General features: G+C 38.4%; 1 protein-coding gene across 4 annotated transcripts in view; it reads left to right on the plus strand.

Moving 5' to 3' along the window:
• Nucleotides 1–25,146, plus strand: part of RAB3IP (RAB3A interacting protein) — a 190,231-nt gene that overhangs the window by 91,336 nt on the left and 73,749 nt on the right. Inside the window, exon 1 of one of the 4 annotated variants that reach the window (XM_022571553.2) lies at nucleotides 3,473–24,517. The exons of the other annotated variants lie outside the window; for them this stretch is intronic. Within the exon in view, the coding sequence (XP_022427261.2) occupies nucleotides 24,513–24,517 (5 nt within the window). The 5' untranslated portion in view covers nucleotides 3,473–24,512. Of the gene's footprint in view, nucleotides 1–3,472; nucleotides 24,518–25,146 lie in introns of those variants that run through there. 4 annotated transcript variants of the gene reach the window in all.

The raw sequence follows: 25,146 nt of genomic DNA on the forward strand, positions 1-25,146 counted from the left end.
TAGGACCTTATTGTTTATCTATTTTATATATAGTAGTTTGTATCTGCTAATCCCAAACTCCTAATTTATCCCTTTCCCCCTTTGTTAACCATAAGTTTGTTTTCTATGTCTGTGAGTGTGTTTCTGTTTTGTAAATAAGTTCATTTGTATCATATTTTAGATTCTACATATAAGTGATATCATATGATATTTGTCTTTCTCTTTCTGACTTACTTCACTTAATATGATAATCTCTAAGTCCATCCATGTTGCTGCAGATGGCATTATTTCATTCTTTTTTTTTTAACATCTTTACTGGAGTATAATTGCTTTACAATGTTGTGTTAGTTTCTGCTGCATAACAAAGTGAATCAGCTATATGTATACATATATCCCCATATCCCCTCCATCTTGCATATCCCTCCCACCCTCCCTTATCCCACCCTTCTAGGTCACAAAGTACCGAGCTGATCTCCCTGTGCAATGCAGCCGCTTCCCACTAGCTGTCTGTTTTACATTTTGTACTGTATATATTTCAATGCTACTCTCTCAGTTCGTCCCAGCTTACCCTTGCCCCTCCCTGTGTGCTCAAGTCCATTCTCTACATCTGCATCTTTATTTCTGTCCTACCCCTAGGTTCATAAAACCATTTTTCCTTTTTTTTTTAGATTCCATATATATGTGTTAGCATACGGTATTTGTTTTTCTCTTTCTGACTTACTTCACTCTGTATGACTGACTCGAGGTCCATCCACCTCACTACAAATAACTCAATTTCGTTTCTATCTATGGCTGAGTAATATTCCATTGTATATATGTGCCACATCTTCTTTATCCATTCCTCTGTTGATGGACACTTAGGCTGCTTCCATGTCCTGGCTATTTTAAATAGTGCTGCAATGAACATTGTGGTACATGACTCTTTTTGAATTATGGTTTTCTCAGGGCATATGCCCAGTAGTGGGATTGCTGGGTCGTATGGTAGTTCTATTTTTAGTTTTTTAAGGAACCTCCATACTGTTCTCCATAGTGGCTGTATCAATTTACATTCCCACCAACAGTGCAAGAGGGTTCCCTTTTCTCCACAGCCTCTCCAGCATTTATTGTCTGTAGACTTTTTGATGATGGCTGTTCTGACCGGTGTGAGGTGATATCTCACTGTAGTTTTGATTTGCATTTCTCTAATGATTAGTGATGTTGAGCATCCTTTTGTTTGTTTGCTGGCAATTTGTATATCTTCTTTGGAGAAATGTCTGTTTAGGTCTTCTGCCCATTTTTGGATTGTGTTGTTTGTTTTTTTGATATTGAACTGCATGTGCTACTTATTTATTTTGGAGATTAATCCTTTGTCAGTTGCTTCATTTGCAAATATTTTCTCCCATCTTGAGGGTTGTCTTTTCGTCTTGTTTAGGGTTTCCTTTGCTGTGCAAAAGATTTTAAGTTTCATTAGGTCCCATTTGTTTATTTTTGTTTTTATTTCCATTTCTCTAGGAGGTGGGTCAAAAAGGATCTTGATGTGATTTATGTCAAAGAGTGTTCTTCCTATGTTTTCCTCTAAGAGTTTTATAGTGTCTGGCCTTACATTTATGTCTTTAATCCATTTTGAGTTTATTTTTATATACGGTATTAGGAAGTGTTCTAATTTCATTCTTTTTCATGTAGCTGTCCAGTTTTCCCAGCACCACTTGTTGAAGAGGCTGTCTTTTCTCCATTGTATATTCTTGTCTCTTTTATCAAAGGTAAGGTGACCATATGTGCGTGGGTTTATCTCTGGGCTTTCTCTTCTGTTCCATTGATCTATATTTCTGTTTTTGTGCCAGTATCATACTGTCTTGATTACTGTAGCTTTGTAGTATAGTCTGAAGTCAGGGAGCCTGATTCCTCCAGCTCTGTTTTTCTTTCTCAAGATTGCTTTGGCTATTCAGCATCTTTTGTGTTTCCATACAAATTGGGAAATTTTTTGTTCTAATTCTGTGAAAAATGCCATTGGTAGTTTGATAGGGATTCCATTGAACCTGTAGATTGCTTTGGGTAGTATAGTCATTTTCATAATGTTGATTCTTCCCATCCAAGAACATGATACATCTCTCCATCTGTTTGTATCATCTTTAATTTCTTTCATCAGTGTCTTATAGTTTTCTGCATACAGGTCTTTTGCCTCCTTAGGTAGGTTTATTCCTAGGTATTTTATTCTTTTTGTTGCAATGGTAAATGAGAGTGTTTCCTTAATTTCTCTTTCAGATTTTTCATCATTAGTGTATAGGAATGCAAGAGATTTCTCTGCATTAACTTTGTATCCTGCTACTTTACCAAATTCATTGATTAGCTCTAGTAATTTTCTAGTAGCATCTTTAGGAATCTCTATGTATAGTATCATGTCATCTGCAAACAGTGGCAGCTTTACTTCTTTTCCAATTTGGATTCCTTTATTTCTTTTACTTCTCTGACTGCTGTGGCTAAAGCTTCCAAAACTATGTTGAATAATAGGGGTGAGAGTGGGCAACCTTGTCTTGTTCCTGATCTTAATGGAAATGGTTTCAGTTTTTCACCATTGTGAACAATGTTGGCTGTGGGTTTGTCATATATGGTCTTTATTAAGTTGAGGTAAGTTTCCTCTATGCCTCCTTTCTGGAGGATTTTTATCATAAATGGGTGTTGAATTTTGTCCAAAGCTTTTTCTGCATCTATTGAGATGATCATATGGTTTTTATCCTTCAGTTTGTTAATATGGTGTATCACATTGATTGATTTGTGTATATTGAAGAATCTTTGCATTCCTTGGATAAACCCCAGTTGATCATGGTGTATGATCCTTTTATTGTGCTATTGGATTCTGTTTGCTAGTATTTTGTTGAGGATTTTTGCATCTGTGTTCATCAGTGATATTGGCCTGTAGTTTTCTTTCTTTGTGACATCTTTGTCTGGTTTTTGTATCAGGGTGATGGTGGCCTCATAGAATGAGTCTGGGAGTGTTCCTCCCTCTACTATATTTTGGAAGAGTTTGAGAAGGATAGGTGTTATCTCTTCTCTAAATGTTTGATAGAATTTGCCTGTGAAGCCATCTGGTCCTGGACTTTTGTTTTTTGGAAGATTTTTAATCATGGTTTCAATTTCAGTGCTTGTGACTGGTCTGTTTATATTTTCTATTTCTCCCTGGTTCAGTCTCAGAAAGTTGTGCTTTTCTAAGAATTTGTCCATTTCTTCCAGGTTGTCCATTTTATTGGCATATACTTGCTGGTAGTAATTTCTCATGATCCTTTGTATTTCTGCAGTGTCAGTTGTTACTTCTCCTTTTTCATTTCTAATTCTGTTGATTTGAGTCTTCTCCCTTTTTTTCTTCATGAGTCTGGCTAATGGTTTATCAATTTTGTTTATCTTCTCAAAGAACCAGCTTTTAGTTTTATTGATCTTTGCTATTGTTTCCTTCATTTCTTTTTCATTTATTTCTTATCTGATCTTTATGATTTCTTTCCTTCTGCTAACTTTGGGTTTTTTTTGTTCTTCTTTCTCTAATTGCTTTAGGTGTAAGGTTAGGTTGTTTATTTGAGATGTTTCTTGTTTCTCGAGGTAGGATTATATTGCTATATGCTTCCCTCTTAGAACTACTTTTGCTGCATCCCATAGGTTTTGGGTCGTCGTGTTTTCATTGTCATTTGTTTCTAGGTATTTTTTGATTTCCTCTTTGATTTCTTCAGTGATCTCTTGGTTATTTAGTAGTGTATTGTTTAGCCTCCATGTGTTTGTATTTTTCACAGATTTTTTCCTGTAACTGATATCTAGTCTCATAGAGCTGTGGTTGGAAAAGATACTTGATACGATTTCAATTTTCTTAAATATACCAAGGCTTGATTTGTGACCCAAGATATGATCTATCCTGGAGAATGTTCCATGAGCACTTGAGCAGTATGTGTATTCTGTTGTTTTTGTATGGAATGACCTATAAATATTAATTAAGTCCATCTTGTTTAATGTGTCATTTAAAGCTTGTGTTTCCTTATTTATTTTCATTTTGGATGATCTGTCCATTGGTGAAAGTGGGGTATTAAAGCCCCCTACTATGATTGTATTACTGTCCATTTCCCCTTTTATGGCTGTTAGCATTTGCTTTATGTATTGAGGTGCTCCTATGTTGGGTGCATAAATATTTACAATTGTTATATCTCCTTCTTGGATTGATCCCTTGATCATTATGTAGTGTCCTTCTTTGTGTCTTGTAATAGTCTTTATTTTAAAGTCTATTTTGTCTGATATGATAATTGCTACTCCAGCTTTCTTTTGATTTCCATTTGCATGGAATATCTTTTTCCATCCCCTCACTTTCAGTCTGTATGTGTCCCTAGGTCTGAAGTCTCTTGTGGACAGCATATATATGGGTCTTGTTTTTGTATCCATTCAGCCATTCTACGTCTTTTGGTTGGTGCATTTAATCCATTTACATTTAAGGTAATTATTGATACACATGTTCCTGTTACCATTTTCTTAATTGTTTTGGGTTTGTTTTTGTAGGTCTTTTCCTTCTCTTGTGTTTCCTGCCTAGAGAAGTTCCTTTAGCATTGGTTGTAAAGCTGGTTTGGTGGTGCTGAATTCGCTTAACTTTTGATTGTCTGTAAAGGTTTTAATTTCTCTGTCAAATCTGAATGAGATCCTTACTGGGTAGAGTAATCTTGGTTGTAGGTTTTTCCCTTTCATCACTTTAAATATGTCCTGCCACTCCCTTCTGGCTTGCAGAGTTTCTGCTTAAAGGTCAGCTGTTAATGTTATGGGGATTCTGTTGTATGTTATTTGTTGCTTTTCCCTTGCTGCTTTTAATATTTTTTCTTTGTATTTAATTTTTGATAGTTTGATTAATCTGTGTCTTGGCATGTTTCTCCTGGAATTTATCCTGTATGGGACTATCTGTGCTTCTCGGACTTGATTGACTATTTCCTTTCCCATGTTAAGGAAGGTTTCAACTATAATCTCTTCAAATATTTTCTCAGAACCTTTCTTTTCCTCTTCTTCTGGGACCCCTATAATTCGAATGTTGGTGCGTTTAATGTTGTCCCATAGATCTCTGAGACTGTCCTGAATTCTTTTCATTCTTTTTTCTTTATTCTGCTCTGCAGTAGTTATTTCCACTATTTTATCTTCCAGGTCACTTATCCGTTCTTCTGCCTCAGTTATTCTGCTATTGATTCATTCCAGAGAATTTTTAATTTCATTTATTGTGTTGTTCATCATTGTTTATTTGCTCTTTAGTTCTTCTAGGTCCTTGTTAAACGTTTCTTGTATTTTCTCCATTCTTTTTCCAAGATTTTGGATTATCTTTACTATCATTACTCTGAATTCTTTTTCAGGCAGGCTGCCTATTTTCTCTTCATTGTTTGGTCTCGTGGGTTTTAACCTTGCTCCTTCATCTGCTGCATGTTTCTCTGTCTTCCCATTTTGCATAACTTACTGTGTTTAGGGTCTCCTTTTCGCAGGCTGCAGGTTCATACTTCCCATTTTTTTTGGTGTCTGCACCCAGTGGGTAAGGTTGGTTTAGTGGGTTGTGTAGGCTTCCTGTTGGAGGGGACTGGTGCCTGTTTTCTGATGGATGAGGCTGTATCTTGTCTTTCTGGTGGGCAGGACCACGTCTAGTGGTGTGTTTTGGGGTGTCTGTGAACTTAGTATGATTTTAAGCAGCCTCTCTCCTAATGGGTGGGGTCGTGTTCCTGTCTTGCTAGTTGTTTGGCATGGGGTGTCCAGCAGTGGAGCTTGCTGGCCATTGGGTGGAGCTGGGTCTTAGCAATGAGATGCAGATCTCTGAGAGAGCTCTCATCAATTGTTATAGATCAGGCTGGGAGTTCTCTGGTGGTCCAATGTCCTGAACTCTGCTCTCCCACCTCAGGGGCTCAGGCCTGACATCAGGCTGGAGCACCAAGACCCTGTCAGCCACATGGCTCAGAAGAAAAGGGAGAAAAAAAAGAAAGAAAATAAATACAAATAAAATAATTAAAATTTTAAAAATTATTAAAATAAAATAAAATAAAAAAGTAATTAAATAAAGAAGAGAGCAACCCAACCAATAAAGAAATGCACCAATGATAACAAGCGCTAAAATCTATACTAAGATAAACATAAAAATCAGAAACAAGTCAGTCTCAGAGAGCAAACCCCAAGTCTACAGTTGCTCCCAAAATCCACTGCCTCAATTTTGGGTTGATTCGTTGTCTATTCAGGTATTCCACAGATGCAGGGTACCTCAAGTTGCTTGTGGGGATTTAATCCACTACTCCTGAGGCTGCATGGAGAAATTTCCCTTTCTCTTCTTTGTTCACAGAGCTCTTGGGGTTCAGCTTTGGTTTTTGCCCCACCTCTGCCTGTAGGTTGCCCTCAGGCTTCTGTTCCCACCCAGACAGGATGGGGTTAAAGCTGATTAGGGGGCTTTCGCTCACTCAGGCTGTGGGGAGGGAGGGGTATGGAATGTGGGGTGAGCCTGTGGCAGCAGAGGCCAGCCTGACCTTGCAACAGCCTGAGGCACGCCATGCATTCTCCCAGGGAAGTTGTCCCTGGATCACAGGACCGTGGCAGTGGCAGGCTGCACAGGCTCCCGGGGTGGGGGGTAGGGGTCACGTGTGGATAGTGACCTGTGCTTGCACACAGGACTGTTGGTGGCTGCAGCAGCAGCGTTAGTGTTTCATGCCTGTCTCTGGTGTCCGAGGTGATAGCTATGGCTTGCGCCTGTCTCTGGAGCTCATTTAGGTGGTGCTCTGAATCCCCTCTCCTTGCTCACCCCGAAACAATAGTCTCTTCCCTCTTAGGCAGGTCCAGAGTTTTTCCCGGACTCCCTCCCGGCTAGCTGTGGTGCACTAGCCCCCTTCAGGCTGTGTTCACGGAGCCAACCCTAGTCCTCTCCCTGGGATCTGACCTCTGAGGCCGGAGCCCAGGTGAGCAGACAAGCCTCTCGGGCTGGTGAGTGCTGGTTGGCACCGATCCTCTGTGCGGGAATATCTCCGCTTTGCCCTCTGCACCCCTGTTGCTGCGCTCTTCTCCGTGGCTCCGAAGCTTCCACCCCAGCCACCCCCCGTCTCCACCCACGAAAGGGCTTCCTAGTGCATGGAAACTTTTCCTCCCTCACAGCTCCCTCCCAGAGGTGCAGGTCCTGTCCCTATTCTTTTGTCTCTGTTTTTCCTTTTGCCCTACCCAGGTATGTGGGGAGTTTCTTGCCTTTTGGGAAGTCTGAGGTCTTCTGCCAGCATTCAGTAGGTGATCTGTAGGAGTTGTTCTACATGTAGATGTATTTTTGATGTATTTGTGGGGAGGAAGGTGATCTCCACGTCTTACTCCTCCACCATCTTGAAGGTCTCTCCTATTTCATCCTTTTTTATGGCTAATATTCCATTGTGTATATATACCACATCTTCTTTATCCATTGATTTGTCAATGGACATTTAGGTTGCTTCCATGTCTTGGCTATTGTAAATGACACTGCTTTGAACATTGTGGTGCATGTATCTTTTCGAATTACAGTTTTCTCTGGATATATGTCCAGGAGTGGGATTGCTGGATCATATGACAACCCTATTTTTAGTTTTTTAAGGAATCTCCATACTGTTTTCCATAGTGGCTGCACCAATTTACATTCCCACCAACAGTGCAAGAGGGTTCCCTTTTCTCCACACCCTCTCCAGCATTTGTTATTTGTAGACTTTTTAATGATGGCCATTCTGACCCGTGTGAGGTGATCCTCACTGTAGTTTTGATTTGCATTTCTCTAACAATTAGTGATGTTGAGCATCTTTTCATGTTCCTGTTGGCCATCTGTATGTCTTCTTTGGAGAAATGTCTATTCAGTTGTTCTGCCCATTTTTTGATTGGGTTGTTTGTTTTTGTTTTGTTTGTTTGTTATTGAGTTGTACAAGCTGTTGGTATATTGTGGAAACTAAGCCCTTGTTGGTCACATCATTTGCAAATATTTTCTCCAGTCTGTGGGTTGCCATGACTCTTTTGTTAATTGCTTTATATCCAATGTCCAGAAAAGTGTCTGGCATCTAGTAGGCACTTAATAAATATTTGTGGAGTGAATAAGTGAACATATATTTCTATTCAGATGTTTAGCCCATATTTTTCATATACATGGTTTTTATAGAATTAAAAAAAGACAATATTTTTCCTGCGGAGGTATAGGTTTTACAGTATTCCAGAATGCTAAAGACAGATTTCATTTAGGGACCCCTGAGTACTGACTTTGCATTCTCTTTATACTGTGGAATGCTACCTCTCTGCATTCTGTGTGGTCACCTGTCTTCTGAGTTTCTGTATCCTTAGCTAACTACTCAGAACTTAGAGTAGGGATGAGAATGATATCTTCTATGTGACCCATTTGGAACAGTGCCTCTCACCTTCTTTTTTTTTCAACTGACCTCAAGGAGATTCAGTTGAGGATACCACTGCACACTAAAAAGCAATAAGGGTAGAGGCAGCAATAACTTGATTCCTTCTACTTCCTGTTGACCACTTCATAGCATCATTTGGTCCAGGCATGGACTGAATGCTAACTTAGCTAGTGACAAATACATTAAACACCCCTTAAGATAACAGTGAAATGAAAGGATGACTACAGTAAATGTTCTTTGATGATGATCTAGCTGGTGGTGATATCATTCTTGTGGCTCATAAGGTGCCTTGGGGCTCTTGACCTTGAAGATCCTTCTGGACTAGGAGATATGATTCCTGGTGAAGATTAAATTATAAAAGCCCTTTAGTGGAATTTTCATGACTAAATCCCAATGGTAGAGCAATAGTACATGAGATATGTGGATATTCAGATCCACTGTTAAAGTGATATCTCAGGGAACATTCTGATATATTTCAATATTTCTGTGACATAAAAACGGAAGTAAATTGAGAATTAAGTGTATCTTCTCCATTCACTCCTTACCACCCCCTACATACCCTCATAGTTTTGGGATGACTCATGATTCTTATCCTGTTTTTCACACAGAGTCAAAATTAGATTAAATTAAAAACACAAGGGCTTCCCTGGTGGCGCAGTGGTTGAGAGTCCATCTGCCGATGCAGGGGACACAGGTTCGTGCCCCGGTCCTGGAAGATCCCACATGCCACGGAGCGGCTGGGCCCGTGAGCCATGGCCGCTGGGCCGGCGCGTCCGGAGCCTGTGCTACACAATGGGAGAGGCCACAACAGTGAGAGGCCCGCATACCCCACCACCAAAAAAAAAAACAATAAAAAACACAAAAATGGGTTGCATAAAAGCACACTCAGGACTCAGCTTCTACTAGACCTCATGGAATCCCATTTCCACCTGAAGTATGAGGAATCCACCCTGAAGAGTGCCTCTAGTAATATGAAAATACATATGTACCAAGTTATTAAATGCAGAATTATTTTAAATTGCAAAATGTTGGAAAAAACCTAAATGCCCATACTTAAGCAAGTGGTTGAATAAACTATGGTAATCCACAAAATTCACCTACTATGCAGGTGCAAAAGAAATAATAATCTTTGTGAATTGATATGGAGTGATTTCCAGCATGTATTGGGTAAAAAAACCAAAATACAAAAGCATATTTATGGCAAATTAAGCACATGAAAAGATGATCAACATCATTACTCATTAGGAAAATGTAAATCAAAACCACAATGAGATACCACATTACACCCACTAGGATGGCTGTAATTTAAAAAACAAACAAATACACACAATAACAAATGCTGGTGGGCATGTGGAGAGCTTGGAACCCTCATACACTGCTGGTGGGAATGTAAAGTGATGCAGCTACTGTGGAAAATAGTTTGGTGGTTCCTCAAAAAATTAAAAATACCATACGATCCAGCAATTCTACTCCTAGGTATCTATTCCAACATATTAAAATAGATATTCAAATACTTGTCCATGAATATTCACAGTAGCACTATTCACAATAGCCAAAAGGTGGAAACAACTGAAATGTTCTCAACTGATGGATAGATAAAGAAAATGTGGTATATCCACATAATGGGATATTATTCAGCCATAAAAAGAAATGAGGTACTGATACATGCTACGATGTGGATGAGCCTCAAAAACATTATGCTAAGTGAAAGAAGCCAGATACAAAATGTCACACATATTGTATGATTGCATTTATGTTAAACATTCAGAATAGGTAAATCCCTAGAGACAGAAAGCAGATTAGTCATTTCTGGGGACCGTGGGGTGGGGGAAATGAGGAGTAACTTTTCAGTGGTATGGGGATTCCTTTTGGGGTGATGGAAATGTTGTGGAACAAAATACAGATGGTGGTTTTACAACATGTGAATATACTAAATACCAGTGAATTTAACACTTTAAAATGATTTATTTCATATTATGAGAATTGTACTTCAATAACAACATCAAAAGAAGAGTTGCTATAATGTGCCCCCTTTCATGAAAGACACAAGGAGAGGTAACAAAATATACATGTATCTGTTCATCTGTGCAAAAGAAACTAAACAGGATTAAACCTAATGAGACTATTTACTGAGGGATGGGACGGGAGTGCAGTGGAAAGTGTAAGGAAGTGGGAATGGGGTAGTAGGGGTGGGGGAGCGACATTTACCTGATATTCTTTTTTTGTATGGCTCTCACTCTTAGAACCAAAATACCCCCAAAATAAATAATTAAAATCAACCAGAATGGGGGGCAGAGCCCAAATTAGAATACAAAGAGTAACAAATGGATACAATTGTATTACCAACGGACATCATGACCATACTAAAGAAGTTGGGGAAAATCCAACTAAGTTTGGAAAACAGTATTTTGACCTTACATTGTAAGACTAAAGACAGAACTGTGCACAAATGTTAGACTCTAGTTAGTAAAAATTTTCCTGCAGTGATATGGGTCAGGAATTCTAAAACTACTTGACGTGTGTACTAGGATTGAGCAAATAGGTAATAGGCTTCTTGCCAAAATGATTGATTCCAAGGAAAATATAAGATGACCCTGGAACATTTTATGGTGTCAGAAGGTCAGGAAGTACTAAAAAATTATGGGGTATATGAAAATGATACAGGAACCAATTTGAAGGAACTCCTGATACTACGATTTATGGCCTTCAGGGGCAGGATACAAACAACCCATGGTAACCAAGCAGGGGAATCAGGTTAACAAATGGTCCAGTCTTACTCCCATTCTGCCTTCCAAGCTCATGGCAGGGCCTCCCATTGGCTGCACCCAACCAGAAGCTAGAGGTCAAGGGAGCCCAGTGATGCAGTTTAAACATATCCACCTCAGGGGTCCAGAGCAGAGTGGAGAAGTTTAGAGAATGGGAGGAAAAAAGAAAAGGTATCTAACACTGAGATCGGCTAGTCTAGCCCTCTCATTTTGCAGGTGATTAAAATAAGCCTCGACAAGGGAAAAAATTTATCCGAGATCACTATAAAGGGCAATGTGATAGAGCTGAAACCCCATTAGTCTGCATTTTGGAAGACCTAGGTTCTAGTCTTGATTTGGCCACTGCACTGGGCTGCAATTTACGTATCTATGAATAAAGAAGGTGGACTAAAGCCCTGGCCTTCAAACTGGGCTACACACATCCCTGAGCACACATGAGAGTGTCCAGGGGGTAAAGGGACATGGATAGTTTTAAGTGAATCATTTTCCAGACTCACAACTTCCTAATGTATATTCTCTCCTAAAATTACCTGCCTTCCCTTTCATAATAGTCCTCTCGCTTGACAAAAGAAAAGTCTTCCCCTCACCCATCTCAAATATTACTGTGGTGCACTACTCCAGGATGTGAAAATCCGGGGTCACCAAACATAGCAACATTTTGAAAATGCATAGCTTTTGAGGCAGATTCCTGTGACAGCAAACCAGAGAGGTTCAGTGAAGTAATACCGAAGGGGCAGCCCTTACTGTTGGCAAATGTGCATTCGTACATAGTCTTTCTGAGAAGGGTTTGAATCTCATAACTGAAGTTTCACATTTTAAACATAAGGTTGAAAGTGGGTCTTTGTCCCTGAAGGAGGAAAGAAGATTCTAATCCTACTCAAATGATGAGCAGTTTGAGCTCTTCCAGGAACTGGTCGTGCCACATACCAGGCTGACTGGTTCAACCACAGATGATAATATGCAATTACCTCTACCTCTTACACACATCGTCTTATTCTTATTTTATTTTATTTATTTTGGCTGCACTGGGTCTTTGTTGCTGCGCACGGGCTTTCTCTAGTTGCGGCGAGCGGGGGCTACTCTTTATTGTGGTGCGCGGGCTTCTCACTGCGGTGGCTTCTCTTGTTGCAGAGCATGGGCTCTAGGCACGTGGGCTTCAGTAGTCGAGGCACTCGGGCTCAGTAGTTGTGGCGCATGGGCTTAGTTGCTCCGTGGCATGTGGGATCTTCCGGGACCGGAGCTCGAACCCATGTCCCCTGCATTGGCAGGCGGATTCTTAATCATTGTGCCACCAGGGAAGTCCCCATCGTCTCATTCTTGTATGGCGCTCTGTGTCTTCACAGAAAAACCAGTTCATGATGACCTAGATGGAACCAGGAACTTCCAAGACCACTTGTCACTTGCTTTGAATCCGCCTAAACTTGGACACAGGAATTGCCACGCTTGGTCAGCCTTATGATTTATCTTACCCTGTTGTCTGCTTGGAGAGCATCAGTGATCTCTTTGATGCCAACTTTACGGTTAATAATTTCCAAATTTCTATTAGTTGCCAATTGTGATTCTGCCTTCCTTACATTTCTCTAAATAACTCCTCCAATTCCTGAAAATACTATTATTGTTTTGTTAAGATGACAACATGCTTGCTATAACAATTCAAACAATTCAGAGTGAGTAAAAAGGAAGGACAAGAATATCCCAAATGCCACCAATCAACAATAACCATTAACATTTGGTCTTTTCAAAGCCATTCCATGTCTCGACACACATGCATATTATTTTCTGTAAGTGAGACGATCTTATATGGTGCTGTGTGGTAATCAGCTCTTTAACTGAACAATATGCTGTGACATGTATGTTGCCTATTACACGTTTTATGTATGTGTCGACACTCCCTTACTGAAGTCCATTTAGATCGTTTCCAGTTTTTTACTTTCAAACAGTGCTGTGATGAACATCCTTGTGCATATTTCTTTTCATGTTTTTATAAATTGTTCTTTGCATTATTTTTGGATCATAGGACCTTTGAGAGTCTAATGAGAGCTATGCATCACCTCCCTCGCAAAATTCACATATTCATATACCTCGTTTTGACTTTGATTTTTTTTGTGGTTCATAGATAAGTCCCCTGAAGTCCATCCTTGGCCTTGCTAAGGCTCCATGGACCCCAAATTAAGAATACCTACTTTAGGGTTAATTCCAAGATGTGAATTTTTAATAGCCTTTAAATTTATTTATATTAATGTATCACTTGCTGTGCAAAGTACTTGTGTGTTCCTCTGTCTGTTTTAATTGTGTCCACCCTCCAGTCTGTGTCCAACTCTGGAGGTTTGGTGACATTATAAATAATCAGATCACATAAATTTCCATTGACTGCCATGGGGCTAAAGGGATCTTGAGCACAAAACAACACATTCCACCTTATTTTATAGGCTTTAAGGAAGTCATAAATAAAAACATTTCACAGGTTAAAAAAGGGAAAAAAATGTATCTGAGTATTTGATTCCTTCATTCAAGAAGTAGATATTGAGTAGCAGCCATGCACCGAGCTTGGTGCTAGGAGCTAGGGATACAAATATGAATAAGACTCCATCTCTGCCTTTAAGGGATTCACTGTCTAGATGGGGAGACAGACATATAGAAAAGCTGTTGTCAGGTAGGGAGAGATTACATTCTATATATACAAAGGTGTGAAATAGCACAGACCCAGGGAACTTTGGGGGTCAGTTTTCAGAGGGTCTCAGTCAGGAGAAATGATCCATCCTCTCTGATGTGTACTAGCAAACCTGATCCCTTCCCATGGCCCATTCTCCAGCCCCACCCATCTGAATCTTCTTCCCTTTTCTCTACACAATATTTATTTCACTTCTCAGGGAGACTCAATACTAACTTGAAACTCAGTGAGCTCTAGGATGGCTGAAATGAATCTAGGAAGCCAAATGGTACAAGAAATACTCACGTTACATCCAGGCTGTTTGATGATAACATTCACTTCAGCAAATTTGCAAATATAGATGTCCTAGCAATTAAATCACTCCAGCAGATGAAAAGCTGGAGAAACCACAGGTCAAGTTTCCATATATAGATAAGTCGATTGCTTGCTGTCCAGTGGAGTGTGTACTTATTGTAAACACAAAGCAACAGGCTACCTAAGAAGCTTATTTTTGTGTTTTTAGCCATACTTTATACCTCTCAGTTCAGACTTAACAGTTCAGTACCCTTAGAAATAAACTATTTCATTTGTCTCCTCTGCAGCCCAGGGATTTCTTGAGCAGCTTGATTTCCTTTTGAGATAGGTGAACTTACCTATCTGCTGGCTTTCATGCCATTTTAGTCCTCTATCTATATCCCTTCCTCTCATTTCCCCCCATGTCTGTATTTTTCCTCTTTCCTCGCTGACCACCATCTCCTCTTTCTCTAGGCTTCTCACACGTGGATTGCCACTCACTGGCAATTCTTCTAGATCTCCACATTTGCAGCCATCTCCAGTCCCTGCTTACTTGTCTCCCTGAGTCAGGCCGGGTTCTTAGGAGCCGGCAGGAGACCATCCCTCCGCTAAGGTCTTCCCCTACATTTGGGAAATAGGAGGAAGAAGATGAGTGTAATTGTTTCCCTTAACGTCATATTTCTTAAGGACAGTGCTTATAAAAATATTGAAGTTATATTGACCTTGCCTAGGGTTTTGATGTATGGTTGTTCTCAGGATAAAGATTGGTTTGTTAAAAAAAGTGTTTGTGTGCATGTGCACTTTTCATTCAAAATGAAAGTGTATGTTGATGCACAAAATATGTGTTTCATACATTTATTATTTACAAATATGAGTCACAGGCATCTGAATCAAGCATTTAAGCCTATTGAGAATAGAGATAAGTGGTATTTAAATAGCACAAAGGAGGATGACTGCAACATCTGTCAGTATCCCTGTCGATCCTGTAGGTTAGTGACCGTCTCTTTTCCAAGATTTCATGGTAAAAAGAAAACTATTTAAAAATTTCTGCAATGTTTCTTGCCCATTCAATGTTCGTAAAAATCTTTATATGTTAGTGTCTAATGTTACTCAATTTTGTTTTTGGTGCAAAATATAACTTACTTCCCTTAACTTTCTGTATTTCACTGATGTGAAAACACTTTGTATTGTGTTTTTCAAATCTGGTTCACACCTAGAGCCAGGGATCCTTTTAAGGTTTGAACAGCATCTTATGTTATACTTTCATAATTTGTATAAAGTCTCTGTTTTCTCATCAGTAAAAGGGGGATCACAGTAGGGTTGTCACAGGTCACAGGGTTCTAATGAGTTTAAATGAAATTAATACATATAATGACAGCAACAACTCCCATTACTCAAATATTTTCCATGCACCAGGCACCGCTTACCTCATTTACTCTTCCCCACAACTCTGTGTGGTAAGTACTATTGTCATCACCGCCCTGTTTTTTTGCTTTTATTTTTAACACATGAGGAAACTGAGAGCACTGAGTATTTGAGTAATGTTCCCAGGCTACAAGGTGGCAAATGGCAAAGCTGGGATTAAAACGCAGGCAGATGGATTTCAGAGGCTGCACTCTTATTCACTGTACTATACTAACTTTCAGATAAAATAGTACCTAAAAGAACTAGGCTGAAGATAGGTAGGAATTTTTATAAAAATTGAAAACGATAATGAAGAGCGTGTGAATATTTTTGTTACTGATGTTCAGTATAGTCTGGCTAAGACATCTCTAATACTTGATAGATGCTATTTCAGTAAATGTTTTAGGTCCTTGGCTTCCTCGTTTTCCTGAATGCTTTTAAACATGTGACTTCAGGTTAAAGGCACGTTAATGGAAAGAACATGAGGTTCTGAGTCAGAAAGGGTTGGACTCCTCACCAGCTGTGTGGTCTTGAGCAAGTTACCTGTCTGTCTGAACCCCTGTTTTCTTATCTGCAAGGATGGCAATAACGTCTGCTTCAGTTTCTATTGCAGCAGGCAGAAAGGATTAAATATTCAAACACAGAGAGAACAATCAGGAAACTAAGACTGTGAATACAGAATATGACACACTGACCAGGGCTGAGAGCAGTGCCTTAGCTGCCTCCCTGGCTCAGAATTTTATCAATTCTCAATGTGGTTGGAAATTAATATCAAGATCTCACTGAATTTCACAGTTTTGTTGCTTAAATACTTATGTTTAAATTTTTCTATATAGAAAATTGTACGCTATTCTCATTCCATAACCCATGAAATAATTCTTAGTGTATCTTTTTGTTATTTTTATTAAGTCTGAACATAAAGAAGTTTTTAAAGATATGCTATACATATTTCTAATTTGTGATTTTAGTAAAAATTCTGGTGAGCAAATGATGTGAACAAACAATTCATGGAATAGAATATACAATTAGTTATCCAGGATAAGAGAAACAGCTAAGCCTCTCTAGAAATCAAAGAAATGCAAAACACAAAACATATATCATGTTTTACATATGAAAATATTCTATGCTGCTGAGGGTCATATTCATTTTTGAATATGGATAAATATTTATAAACTGGATAAAAACCTGTTGGACAGCATTTTGAAATATGTGACAAGAATCTTAAATATGTTCGTATATTTTAAGATAATTTCAGTTTCTGGAATCTAGCTTCAAGAAATAACATGAAGTACAGAAAAATCTTTTAGTACAAAGTGTTCATTGTGGCATTAGTTATAAGAAGAAGAAGTTGGAAACAACCTAAATGCCCTACAAGCTGGGAATAGTTAAGGAAACAAGATGTTCTCCACATACAGTTGCTTAAAGTTATGCTTATAAGTAATTTTTAATGACATGGGAAATACATGGAATATAATTTAAGTGAAAAGCAGGATACATTTTATATGTATAATAGTATGATCACAACTAAGTAAAAAAAAGTCATATAGATATAAATATTTGGAAATAAATATACCAGAATGCTAATCATAGCTACTTGAGAGGTGGTGATTGTGGGTGATTTGTTTTCCGGCTTTTAACTTTTCTATATTTTCACTTTTTTTCACAACGAGTATATGTTATTTTACAATATTAAAATATGAGTAAGGATTTCGTTGCTAGGGTGGGCAGCAGTATCTAATCCAGGATGTTTCCGTGACAAGGCAGAGTCCTGTCTGATGTGATCCATATTACGCTGCTCCGCAGGGTTTGTGTGGGATTTAAATATTCTACCACATGTAACTGGCTGGTGTAGATTACTATCTAGTAAGAAACTGTTTTAGAAAATTTAAATTTTACACTTTTACATAAGAGATGGGAAGGTGCATCATGAAAGGGTTTTTATTTACATTTCCAAAGCATTCACAAATTTCCCTAACTCGCTAGCTTTCCTATGCATCCTATAGCATGCAACTTCTCAGGAATATTTTCTTTTCCTGTGACATAGGATACATTTGTAGATACTGGCACCTTTATCAGATGCAGACCAAGAAAGAACAACAAACGTTAATTCAGTCAGTTGTTTTTTTTAAAAAAAGTTTTCACCTTTTATTGGGGGGTGATAAGTAGGGTCCTGGTTTATACCTGTTGTCCTGGCATAATTATTAATACACAGTGCCCTCTTTTTCTCTCCAAATTGCTCTGGTTTAGACAATAAGTTATATGGTCACCCTAGTAATATCAGATATGGGGGGGAGGGAAGAGTGGTACTGTCTGGATGCTGACTCTTGGAGTGGAGGGGTGTGTGGGAGAGGGACAGCTGGCTCTCGACAGCCAGCACACAGGAGGAGCCAGAAACCGTACTCGAAGGGACAGAAAGTAGCCCGTTGCCAATGAACACTGGCCCACGGGCCGTATTACTTAGTCTAATTAGTCGTATATCTATTACTTGATACTGATTCTGACAGCATTGGTTCTACCTGAAGGTGGAACAGAAAATCTATCTAGTTGATTTAAGATAGCAAAGACACGTGCCTTAGAATCTTTTTCCATCAGCCCACTTTGGTGCCTGGCATTTCTACCATTAGAGTTGTAATGAAATGTTATCAAAATAATTCAAATTTTCATCTGGAGAGAACAGCACAAAGGAGAGGGACGCAGCATGGTTCAGGGGCTGGAAGGATTCCCATACCATCTGCTCTTCCCAGCTGCATGACCCTGGGCAAACAATTCACTTTTCTGAGGTTTAGTCTAAAAAGAGGGAGACAAAACCTGCCCTGCCCTATCTCTGGAGGTAGTAGCTTGAACAAAATGGTCACTGTATGTGAAAATGCTCTGTTACTACAAAAGCACTCTGCAAATATCAGAGACCCTTAGTATTATGAACTTAGTAAATGAGGTAACACATTAGTTTGAGCTAATAGCACCACCTTGGAATGCAGTAAGCATATTGTGGGGAAAAAGACACAATTGGGTAAATTCTGATGGGTGGTTACAAGGAGGAGAGAGAGAACTGGAGCAGGCTGGCTGATCATCTGAGCCATCTGGAGAGCTTTTTAGAAACAAAACAAAACAAAACAGCAACAGATTAGCGGACTCCATCTCAAGACCTTGAGATTCAGCTGACCAGACACACAGCCCCAAGTAAGTAGTTAGGGTTTTGGGGCGGGGAAGCTGCGAAGCATGGTGCAAAAGGGGCCAGACGGGGCTAGAAAGAGAGTGATGGGGGGAGAAAACAACAGAACTCTGCTGCTTTAACAAGTTTTTTTCAGAGCTAGCCTTGCTAAGAAACTAAGGGCTAAAATGAATTTCTGAAATTTTTGGTTACTGTCCTTCCAACCCACTCCCCCCCAGTTCTAGAATATAAACGCCATGTGGGTGGGGATTTTTGTCCCTTTGCTTCACTGCTGAATCTCAAGCACTTAGAATATTTCCTGCCACATTGTACCAGGATAATAAAAATTGCATATATGAATATCATTTGCCTGTATCGACTGTTTTTCCCACTTGTGTCTGTAATTTAAAGTTGACTAAGTTTTGTTATTGCAGTTCTGGAGCTACTAAAGGGGAGGGTTGTCAGACCGGGTTTAGGACAAGGGCCTTGATCTAGGTCACGAAATGATAGCTCTCACTTGGGGTAACTGCTGCTTCCATCACCCACCTGAACTCTTTGTTTGTGACTCGTCTATTTCCGTTGTCTTAATATCTTATTTATACTCTTCTTTTCAAGTATTTACTATGATTACTGTACCAAAACCAGAATTCTTTTAAAAGTTGTTTTTAATTGGTTATATCTAGAAATAATATGGAAACAGGAGTCTGATCTTTTAATTTTCACTGCAGTTTGCTGCTATCCTTTAGACAGTGCAATATGATACGATTTAAATAATGCAGCTTGATGATTATTGTTAACTTTACTGAGAGCCTTAAGCTTTTTGGATGAGAAGTGATTTGGATTTTCTTGTGTGTACCTTACCTTCTCTGTTATTTTATAACCTCCCACTGGATGTATAATATGTAAATTACAGATTGAGGTGAATGGAGTTTGTCAGTTCAATTCAAGAAATGTTTGTTGACCTCCTACAATGTGTAGGTGCCATGTTAGGAGCTGAGGACATGAAGGTAAATAAGACAAATATAACCTTTCATGATACCCTGTATCTGATGGTAATATATATAGTATATTACATATTATTATGTATATAAAGTCAGACATACACACACGCACATACATCTACATATAAAGAGTCACCACAGGATGGTTTGAAGGCAACTAACAGAATATCCAATTTAAAGTGTCTTAAACACTGAGCACATTTTTTATCTCACAAACCAAGAATTTTGGGGGTGGGAGTCTTCACTGTTGCTTAATACATGACCTTCATGATATCATGGCTCTGATCTGCTTTTCTGCACTTTTTTTGGCTTGTCCCTCATGCTCCCAAGGTGACAAGGGGAACAACTGGAAGGGTGAATACAAATAGAACTGTAGTCTGCCAGCAGGGAGGAAGTGTGTGTATTTGTGTGTGTCGGGGGTGGCTGTGTGTGAGTGTGTGAGTGGGGGAAGTGTGTGATCAACTGTCACACAGATTAAAAATTTTAAGAATATTATAGACTGATTTTGCCTGAGAAATACAATGATTTATTGCCTGCAAAGGAGTAAAGCAGGGGAGCATATGCTAGGCTTGTTAATATGGCATGGTCTTATGGTATTAACTTACTGTTTAGATAAATACATAAAGGTAATACATATTTATTAAAAAACGTTAAGCAAAGGCGAACTACTGTTTAAGGTCTGAGGTGTATCCTTCTCATATTTCTATGCATTTACAAGCAAAGAGTTAGGTCTACGCATGTGTAATACATTCACTACAAATGTATATAGAGCCTCAATATCTAGTTTGCTTGTGGCTTTGGCTTGGGTCCTCTAGACTGGAGAAGCAGATGCAAGGATTAACATGTGGCCTCTTTACTTGGGAAATGCAAGCTGAAGATGGTGAGGGTGAGGAAACAGTGGAAGTGAGGTAAGAAAGAGGCAAAGCAGTGTGATGTGATGTGTCACTGCTCTGGCCACATTTCACAATAGGCCTGGTAAAGACATAGCAGGTGAGCAGCAGGTGTGTCTGGAAGGGCTGCAAGAAGAAATCACACTTCAGAGTGGTCCACTGCAGAGAGGAAGGGGAGGGAATTTTTCTGCTCAAATGCCTCCTGCCTTTCACTTCCGATTGGCCAAGTTTCACCTCATAGCAGAGTAACTCTCCATATTTTCAGCCCTTGACAGCCACCCAGGAAGCCAATTCCTATGCTTCACAGTGTGGCATTTCAAGTGATGACTTGATGTTGATAGGACTCAGTGTGTGGGAAGCAAGGGCTACGCAGGCCCAAAGTTCCAACTTGAATTCCAGCCATCTCAGGGAGCTCAGCAAAGGCAATGATTGTGGTCAGGGTGTAATAAGGGTGTTGAGGTTCCCTTCAGAAAAAAAGAGGCAGTAGAGGAAATCTGAGAAGGTGCACAAAGATTGCATCCAGTAACTTGCTTTGCAAAATGGAAATGTTGCAAAAATGGAAAATCTGTAAAAATGGAATCGTATACACATTGTTCTGATATTTGTTTTGTTAAAAAAAAATAGCCATTTTTCCCTGCCAGGATTTTGAGATGAAACTCATTCTTTTAAACAAATGCCTAAGATTCCAGAGAATGGATATGCCATAATTTATTTTGCCATTTCCTTATGAGGGACATTCAAGCTGTCCCCAGTTTCCCACATGATAGTAATTATCTTTAAGGAACATGTACAGTCTTTCTGCAGGACAAATCTAAAGTGTTAAAAATAATTTGAAAAGAAAGATCTTATTTAAAATCAGTCTCCACACTTGTCTGGAGCTTTACTGATCTGATCCTTGCGGCTGCATTAATTATGTCCCATTGCGTTTTGCACAGGGTCTGGCAGTTCTGGGCTTATGCCCCTGACTGGGATCTGCTGGGTTTTCAAATGGAGGTCTACAACACTGATAAGGCATGCTACTCTACAGGTGACTCCTAGCCCTGAGTGGAGATTACTTTCCATTTTTGCATATGCACAAAGCCTCTCCATCTGAGTCAGTGAATAAATGTCTTGAATAAATACAGAAATGAAATTCTATGCATTCTGACTTTGCCCAGCCTGGGTTTCCCTACCTCTATTATTTAGGCAGATATAACTAGTCAGGCAATAGCCTAGGGGTGAGAACATGAGGAGGATACTGTGCATTCCCTAACATTGGGCTTGAAGTGTTCATTGATTAGAAAAACACCACCTCATGGGAAATTTTACATATCTCCTACATCAGAAAACACCTTGGGTTTTAGGTATGTTTTAGAGGAAAACTGTTTTACCTTATATGTATATTTTTTATCTTGTAAATGCTTTGACATCTTGACAGTTTTGAAGGTAATGACCCCTTATGGGAAGCAACAGGGACTCCATCTGCTTCTCCTCTTTTCTAGGACAGCTCGTCCTCTTCACTGTCCAGCACACTGCTACAGCCTCTGATCTCTCTGGTACCCTTCCCCCACTTTCCCTTAAATGGTTAACTATGGCATTTCTGAAATCTTCAATTTTCTTGACCTTAATAAACACATCACTTTAAGAGTCAGCTAACACCTTTAAACAGCAGATTTTATTGTGTTATAGAATATGAAATATTCTTTATTCTTGGGCCCTTTTGATTTCTTTCTCGGAGAAGCTTAATAATATAGACCTGCTGTAAAATAAAAATAAAAATCTGCCTGAAACTATGTAAAATACTGATCAGACAAAATAGGAAAGACAAAATTATTATTATTTTTAAATATTTATTATCTTTTTATTGATGTATAGTTGATTTAATATAATAGAATATTATATTCGTTTCTGATATACAGCATACTGATACAGTATTTTTATAGATTATACTGCTTTAAAGGTTATTACAAAATAATGGCTATAATTCCCTGTGCGGTACAATATATCCTTCTTGCTTATCTATTTTATACATAGTAGTTTGTTTCTCTTAATCCCATACCCCTACATGCTCCTCCCCACCTTCCCTCTCCCCACGGGTAACCACTAGTTTTGTTTTCTATATCTGTGAGTCTGCTTCTGTTTTGCTATATACATTCGTTTGTATTATTTTTTAGATTACATGTATAAGCGATATCACTTTCTCTGTCTGACTTATTTCACTAAACATAATATTCTCTAGGTCCATCCACATTGCTGCAGATGGCAGAATTTCATTCTTTTTTATGGCTGAGTAATATTCCATTGTATATATGTAACACATCTTTATCCATTCATCCGTTGATGGATACTTGAGTTGCTTCCGTATCTTGGCTATTGTAAATAGCACTTCTATGAACACACGAGTGCTTGTATCTTTTCAAATTAGTGTTTTTATTTTTTTACAGATATATACTTAGGAGTAGAGTTGCTGGATCATATGGTAGTTCTATTTTTAGTTTTTTGAGGAACCTCCATCCTGTTTTCCAGAGTGGCTGCACCAATTTACATTCCTACCAACAGTGTACAAGGGTTCCCTTTTCTCCACATCCTTGCCAACATTTGTTATTTGTAGACTTTTTGATGATAGCCATTCTTACAGGTGTGAGGTGATATCTCATTGTTGTTTTAATTTGTATTTCTCTAACAATTAGTGATGTTGAGCATCTTTCCACGTGTCTGTTAGCCTCTGTATGTCTCCTTTGGAATATGTCTATTCAAGTCTTTTGCCCAATTTCTGATAGGGTTGGTTTTTTTATATTGAGTTGTATGAGCTGTTTCTATATTTTGGATATTAACCCCTTGATGGTCATAGAATGCAAATATTTTCTCCCATTCAGTAGGTTGTCTTTTCATCTTGTTGATGGTTTCCTTTGCTGCACAAAAGCTTTTAAGTTTAATTAGGTCCTATTTGTTTATTTTTGCTTTTATTTTTACTTTTATTTTTTTTTGCCTTAGGTAACAGATCCAAAAAAATATGGCTATCATTTATGTCAAAGAGTGTTCTTCTAGGAGTTTTATGGTTTGGGGTCTTACATTTGGGTCTTACATTTAGGTCTTTAATCCATTTCTAGTTTATTTTTGTATATTGTGTGACAAAATGTTCTAATCTCATTCTTTTACACGTAGTTGTCCAGCACCATCTATTGAAGAGACTGTCTTTTCTCCATTGTATATTCTTGCCCTCTTTGTTATATTAATTGACCTTAGTGAATGGGTTTATTTCTGGGCCCTCTATTTTGTTCCATTGATCTATGTGTCTGTTTTTGTGCCAGCACTAGGCTGTTAGGATTACTGTGGCTTTGTAGTATAGTCTGAAGTCAGGAAGGGTGATACCTCCAGCTTTGTTCTTTTTTTCTCAGGATTTCTATGGCAATTCAGGCTCTTTTGTGGTTCTATATAAACTTTAGGATTATTTGTTCTAGTTCTGTGAACAATATCATGGGTATTTTGATAGGGATTGCATTAAATCTATAAATTTCTTTGGGTAGTATGGCCATTTTAATATTAATTCTTCAAATCCAAGAGTGTGGGGTGTCTTTCCATTTCTTTGTATCCTCTTCAATTTTGTACATCAGGTTTTATAGTTTTCAGAGTATAGGTCTTACACCTCCTTGGTTAAGTTTATTCCTAGGTATTTTATTCTTTTTGATGTGATTTTAAATGGGAATTTTTTTGCTTTCTCTTTCTGATAATTTCTTGTGTATACAAAAACAATAGATTTCTGTATACTAATATTGTATCCTGCAACTTTAATGAATTAATTTATTACTTCTAATAGTTATTTGGTGGAGACTTTAGGGGTTTCTATGTGTAGTATCATGTTATCTGCAAATAGTGACAGTTTTACTTCTTCCCTTCCAATTTGGATACCTTTTATTTCTTTCTCTTGTCAGATTGCTATGGCTAGGACTTCCAATGCTATGTTAAATAGAAGTGGTGAGATTGGGCATCCTTGTCTTCTTCCTGAATTTAGAGGAAGACTGTCAACTTTTCACTGCTGACTATGAGGTAAGCTGTGGGTTTGTTGTAAGTGGCCTTTGTTATGTTGAGATATGTTCCCTCTATACCAATTTTGATGAGAGTTTTTATAATTAATCAGTGTTGAATTTTGTCAAATGCTTCTTCTGTATCTATTGAGATGATCATGTGATTTTTATACTTCCTTTAGTTAATGTTGTGTATCACATTGATTGATTTGCGAATATTGAACCACCCTGGCATCCCTGGAATAATTCATGGTGTATGATCCTTTTTATATATTGTTGGATTTGATTTGCCAATATTTTGTTGAGGATTTTTGCATCTATATTCATAGAAGATATTGGTCTGTAATTTTCTTTTATTGTAGTGTCTTTGTCTGGCTTTGGTATCAGGGTAATAGTACTCTTGTAGAATGAATTTTGGAGTTCCATCCTCTTCAATTTTTTGGGATAGTTTGAGAAAGATATGTATTAGCTCTTTTTTATATGCTTGGTAGAATTCCCCTGTGAAACTGTCCAGTCCTGAAATTTTGTTTGCTAGGAGTTTTTTTTTTTTTTTAATTACAAATTCAATTTCACTACTAGTGATTGGTCTGTTCAAATTGTCTGTTTCTTCTTGATTCAGTCATGGCACTTTGTATGTTTCTAGAAATTTGT

Source organism: Delphinapterus leucas, chromosome 11, assembly GCF_059928025.1.
Source record: "Delphinapterus leucas isolate spDelLeu-1000000601 "Yukka" chromosome 11, BTC_Dleu_Yukka2, whole genome shotgun sequence".
In the NCBI taxonomy this organism is placed as follows: domain Eukaryota; kingdom Metazoa; phylum Chordata; class Mammalia; order Artiodactyla; family Monodontidae; genus Delphinapterus; species Delphinapterus leucas.